Source organism: Barbus barbus, assembly GCF_936440315.1.
Source record: "Barbus barbus genome assembly, chromosome: 2".
NCBI classification, from domain to species: domain Eukaryota; kingdom Metazoa; phylum Chordata; class Actinopteri; order Cypriniformes; family Cyprinidae; genus Barbus; species Barbus barbus.
The window spans coordinates 45,265,952-45,272,233 of record NC_136730.1 but is presented as its reverse complement, the minus strand read 5'-3'; the positions used below and the strand labels follow the sequence as shown (position 1 = coordinate 45,272,233).

General features: G+C 36.8%; 1 protein-coding gene across 1 annotated transcript; it reads left to right on the top strand.

Annotated features, from left to right (window-relative positions):
* Nucleotides 1-1,963: 1,963 nt before the first annotated feature.
* Nucleotides 1,964-2,338, top strand: LOC306888074 (histone H2B 1/2-like; the record flags this gene model as incomplete). The annotated part of the gene is made up of 1 exon (XM_079446203.1): nt 1,964-2,338. One exon carries the CDS (start codon nt 1,964-1,966, stop codon nt 2,336-2,338), a length of 375 nt encoding a protein of 124 aa, XP_079302329.1.
* Between the last annotated feature and the right edge of the window lie 3,944 nt (nt 2,339-6,282).

The following is a 6,282-nucleotide window of genomic DNA, read 5'->3' as shown; positions in this document are numbered from 1 at the left end:
CCAAGACTGGTTGCCCACTGAATACATTGCCCGTCTTCCGGATGAGACGTTAAACCGAGGTCCTGACTCTCTGTGGTCAATAAAAATCCCAGGATGTCTTTTGAAAAGAGTAGAGGTGTGACCTTGGCATCCTGGCCAAATTTCCCCATTGGTCTCTGACCATCATGGCCTCCTAATCATCCCCTTACACTGATTGGCTTCATCACTGTCTCTTCTCCACCAGTAAGCTGGTGTGTGGTGGGTGTTCTGGCGCACTATGGCTGCCGTCGCATCATCCAGGTGGATGCTGCACACTGGTGATAAAAGAGCTGATAAAATGTAAAAACTGTAACTTGAATGCAATGTAAGTCGCTTTGGATAAAAGCGTCTGCTAAATGCATAAATGTAAATGTAAATGTGGTGGTGGACGAGGAGACACCACCCCTCACAATGTGCTTTGAGTGCTTAGAAAAGCGCTATATAAATGTAATGAATTATTATTATTACACATTTCTTGTTGCTTCGACACAAAATGCATACAGTTAAAACAAATTTAAAATGCTTGAACTTCTTTTACACACAAGCCCAACCAAGACCAAAACAATGTAATTTTACTGCCAAATGTTCATATGCTTTCACACTGCATGTCAGAACAGATAGATGAATGCAAGTGATATTTACAGTCATGTTTGGTAGCATCTGAATTGTCTCAGGGCATCTGGTACAAAGGTCTCATTCTTACAAGAAGTAAACTAAAAGGTAATACAGATCCTAAGAGTTTAGAGATAGTTTGCATACTGTAGAGGGTGGGTCAGATTCCAGTGCTTTTCATGCAAAAATACCTTTTGTCCCAAAAGGTATTAACTCAATCAATAAAAATTCAAATTGTTAGTTCCTGTCTCCATTTCGGGGGGGGTGTTGGTCTTGGGCTGAGTACTTAAGGAAATCTTGCAAGAAGATCAGGGCCTTCCATAGCCAGAATGAGCCATAGGGTGTCCACACACTTTATATCCTAAATGTATTTTTCTCAAAGTTAGGTATGCATCTTACTCTTAGATTCATCTTTGAGAATTGGATGTCTCGTATTGATTAAAAATGTCAAATATTGTTTATGTTAGATAAATTAGCCCAACTGTTTATAGTAATGTTTTAAAATGCGTTATTTTGTGTTATAGAGACTCCTAGTGGTGAATACATGCTAGAACATTTTTTATGATAAAAAATACTATAGTAATTTATAGTAAATACCATAGTGTTTTTGAACCATACTGTAGTAAAGTACTTGAATTAATTTGTTGTGGTAATTCTATAGTTGCTGTGGTAATAGAACAACTATAGTAATATAAAATTGCTTTATCCAATACTGTACTAAGTTTTCTACAACTATACAATACACTACAGTTTACTGTAATAAAAACTAAAGTGTACTACAGTATTTATTAGAGTGCTTCAGTTCAGTATAGTCAATACTACAATATGCTGTAGCATTCGTTAACAAAGTGTAATATATACAGTATTATACACTTTACTATAGTATGGTTCAAAATTACTATAGTATTTTATATGTGGAGAAGAAGCAATGACATACAGAATTTTTTTTTTATATCATTTGTATAAATACATTTTGGAATACAAATCTATACATAAGAAATGTAAAAAGCATGTAATTGCTAATCAAACATAATTTAGGGTAAGAGAAAACAATAATAGAGAATGAATAGGAATAATAAAGCACGAATAAGTATATGGAATGTGTTGGAAACACTTGAAGCAGACGCGGTGGGCGGGGCTATCGTTTCACCGCCTGTGATTGGCCCTCACCCCGCTCGTGATACTTGGAGTTGTCCAATCACAGTGGAGTTACTGGGTGTGGTCTGTGTAAACACGCAATCAGAAGGCTCCGCATCTCTGTGTAAATTAGCATAGGTTTGTGAATAAACGGCTCTGTCCGGCGCTCTCTCATCATTGACTCGTCAGCATCATCATGCCTGAACCAGCGAAGTCCGCGCCTAAGAAGGGCTCCAAGAAAGCCGTCACAAAGACCGCGGCGAAGGGAGGAAAGAAACGCAGAAAGACCAGGAAGGAGAGCTACGCTATCTACATCTACAAGGTGATGAAGCAGGTTCATCCTGACACCGGGATCTCTTCCAAGGCGATGGGGATCATGAACTCTTTCGTCAACGACATTTTCGAGCGCATCGCCGGTGAAGCGTCTCGTCTCGCTCACTACAACAAGCGCTCCACCATCACTTCCAGAGAGATCCAGACCGCCGTGCGTCTGCTGCTGCCCGGGGAGCTGGCCAAACACGCCGTGTCTGAGGGCACCAAGGCCGTCACCAAGTACACCAGCTCCAAGTAGAGCAGCCCGACACTCTCACACCACAAAGGCTCTTTTAAGAGCCACCTATCTACTCGATAAAAGAGCTTCTAATGGGCGTATAGAATATAAAACCGGACAAAACATTTTGTACTCTATAGTTCTACAATATTTTTGTGTGTTTGGGGAAACTTTTTTTTTTTTTTTTTTTTTTTTAACTCGTTAAAAAGCTGTTTGTGTAAGAATGCTAATTTGATTTATTAGTTCATAAATGTCGCTAAATCAATTTATCTTCCAGAATTTGGGAGTTTTAGGCCATCTCTGCAAGACAGACTTCAGGATAGGAGATGGACTAAAACTGAACTCGCAATCTATTGCCAGATTCTAGCAGATACGTTCTTGACGTAGTACAAGAGGATGTGATGCTGGTCCTTCAAGAGTCACTTGTGTCTATAAAGCCTATACAAATACTTGTATTTCACAACACTTCAGCATGTTAAGTGAGGGTCATTGTGTAGGATTTTTTTACCCAAAGTCTCTGAGAACCTGACACCTTATTCTTCTGGAGAATCCAGGAAGGTTGCATTTCTTGAAAATGGTGGCACTGGAGATTAAATGGTCCTAATTCTTCATTATTTTGCAGTTAACGCGTTTTTTTGGGTTTTTTGTTTTTTGCTGACCCAATGAGCATTTTACTGTCCAATGGTCATGCCTTAATTTTGCAAATTCTATTATTGCATTAGTATTGCATCCTTCTCATGGACATTTAATACATTTTTACTTTTAGTCTGAGTTGCAGTTTTTCTCGATTGCTAAAACACTATAACCAGGCCTTTGAGCTAAAATTTATTTAAAAACCATAATGACTTTTTTCAAAAAGCACACCCATTTTTCTGAATTATAAACACTATTCCCCTGCTTTAACACATGAGTCAGATTTGGTGAACTGTTACTGCAAAACTCTACACACAAATCCCTTCATCTCTCAGTGTTCACATCATGTGCTCATTTAGAACGCACTAGCATTCAATATAGTTCACTCAAGTCTGCACAGTGTGAGCTCAATTAGCACACAATTGCTTCAGTGGAAACACTAGGAGCCAATGTCTACATGTTGGTGCAGCCTGCTTCTGAGATTGCCTTGTATCCTCTCCTTGGACTATTATTAAATGTTTGAAGTTTGATGTTTCTCCGTCATCGTGAGCCTTCCTCTGCACAACACCGTAACACACATGAACAACATCTCCAGAACTGCTCTGAGTCACTTCATGAGCAGTTATACACACAGAACTGTAAAGGTAGACAGTTCTGTGTGTAGAAACGGTCAATTTATTAAAACTGATTTCATAAAATTGGTATTGAAAAAAGTATCGTTCAGGAACCGGTATCGAACTCAAGGTATCGGTATCGATATGGAAATTTTTTGAACGATACCCAGTCCTACCTATGCCTTACAGTGCACTTTTATCTAAATGTTTCAACTAAAATTGTAATATGCTTGCAGTGTTTCATATCCATAGATTTTATTTTAAGCAAGTAGTGATGATTTGAGAAGGCTAAATTGATCAAACGTGATCAACTCAGCTGTCAGCCGCTATCCACTTTGTCCTGACTCAAAAAAACAAACAAACTTGAATTTAACAAAACAAAAATAATGAAACAATTAAAAAGAAAACTGAACTATGTTAATGGCTGCAACAGCAGCTGTATAATTAGAAAGCTAGAGAGAGAGAAATGAAACGGGCTCCAGTCGAACTCGGGCCGAGGATACTGCTGTCGGCCAATTGGGCTGGGCTAGGCTCTACCGATCTCTGTGTTTGGAAACAAATGTGGTGAATCAGGGGTTGTTTTCTAATTAAAGCTGCAGTCCGTAACTTTTTTGGGTTAAAATGATCCGAAATCAATATTAGAGAAAGTACATAACCAGCGTGTTCAAAACTATCACCTTACTTTAGCCCGATTCACAACGGTTAGCTTATAATAATGTTTTCTGATTTGAGTGGTACGGGTAGGTTTCTGCGGGAGATCTGAGCATGACTCTGCGTCATTACATCACGTCTGTAAACATAAAGAAGTTCTCCCGGCTAGCAGGCTATCGCACGTGAGGATCCTGCAGGTGGAGAATCATTTATAGCCTTTTCTCACAGCAGCTATAACTAAATTTATAATTTTGATGGTGAATTGTAATCCAGAAAGGATTATGTGTTTATGAAACACATGTGAATGAAATTAAATTATATTCCAGTTTTAAATGTATGAAATTCCAATGGTATGACAATTAGAGATTAGACTGTACAGAAATTGAAATCTACACGTTAATACTACACTCATAGTCACGCAATGCTGATGTTAACATTAATAATTTTAGAATAAAATATAACAATAATAATAATTTGCACGGTTTTAATGTGATATGAGGTAACCGATCGTTAGATGTAATCACCGTTGTTAGCGTGATTTATTGTAATTATTTTTTTCTCAGTTGGTCAGAACAAACGTGGCAGACTTGTTACTTTTTCAGATGACAATATATGACGCAAAAAACTTCTTATTTGGGTCATATGTTCCAAGACGAAGGCTAGAATCTGTGATTCCTGAGTACAGTATCCACACTGGTGCATTGCAGCAACACATTCACCTCAAAACATTAGATTCATCCGCGCCGGAGCCGTGCCGGAGCACCGGATCACAACCCCACAAGAAACTGCAATTCAAATTTTTCAAACAAAGATGGCGACAAAGAGGCAAAACTTACGGACTGCAGCTTTAAATGACAAAATTCTTAAGTTGTACAGTGTTGTCTAATTCTGTCTTTTTTTTTTTTTACATTTTATGGATTCCCCCAATCTCACGCATGCCGAAATACGAAACTGTATAATAATAATAATTAGTAGTAGTAGTAGTAGTAGTATTTAAAATATGCTTTAATTGTTGTTTAAAAACGATTTAATTATACAAAGGAACGAATCATAGAAAGTGATCAAATTCTTAATTAATGTCCAAAATGTTCGACATGTCATGGGCTCTGTATACTGAAATACATGTGTTAAAAAAGGCCAGAAAACGAATAAATATGTGACCTGCTGAAATGCATCAGATAATTAAATATTCCAACATTGCAAGTTAATATCCTACTTTTTGTAGGATTTCTAGGCGTTTTTCATGTCGCAGTTTTGGTCCATTGATCTTGTTTTCTCATTATCTTATTTTATTATGTATCTATTTATTTTATTTAATGTTGTTTTATTTCGTTATTTGAACATCATTTACAAAACAAAATATCGTTATTACAGTCAGTTTGCAATCTGTTCCTTTGCGCCACCTGGTGGTAGTTTTGTGAATGACTTTAACACTCGAATGTCTTGCAGTAAACGCCGTAGCCCAAATATATATAATATATTATTATTATATTATATATATTTGTCCACATACAGTAGGTGGACAACCAAAATGCCTATTACCGCCTCGTGTGCCGCCGCCGCTTTTTTTCTGCGAATTAATAATGATTAATATTATAGCCTACTGCCTGTTTCGTTGAGGAATGAATCATTCACGTAGTTTCATTTGTAAATGAAAACACAACACACTCATTTATCATCACGCACAGGCATAAATAGCCTACAATCATAAAGTATTGGCATAATTGTCAGGTTTACATAATTGTCGTTTACAGTATTTGCAAAATATATGGAAGCAATTAGCATAATTATACAGAACGGTAATTAGGTAAAGCGATACTCAAATTAAAAGGGGAAATAATAAAATATAATATTTATATTAAATAAATATAAAAAATATAGCCCTAACAAGTTAATATAAGCTAATAATAATAATATACAAATATTAAATTAAATGTTTAATGTTAATACAAATGTTTTATCCATCTCTGATAATACTGGGTTGCTATGGTCACGTAGGTTTGTTTATGCATTAAACTCTTGGCCACGACATCAATCATCTCGAGGCCACGACAAAACTAAGTGAAC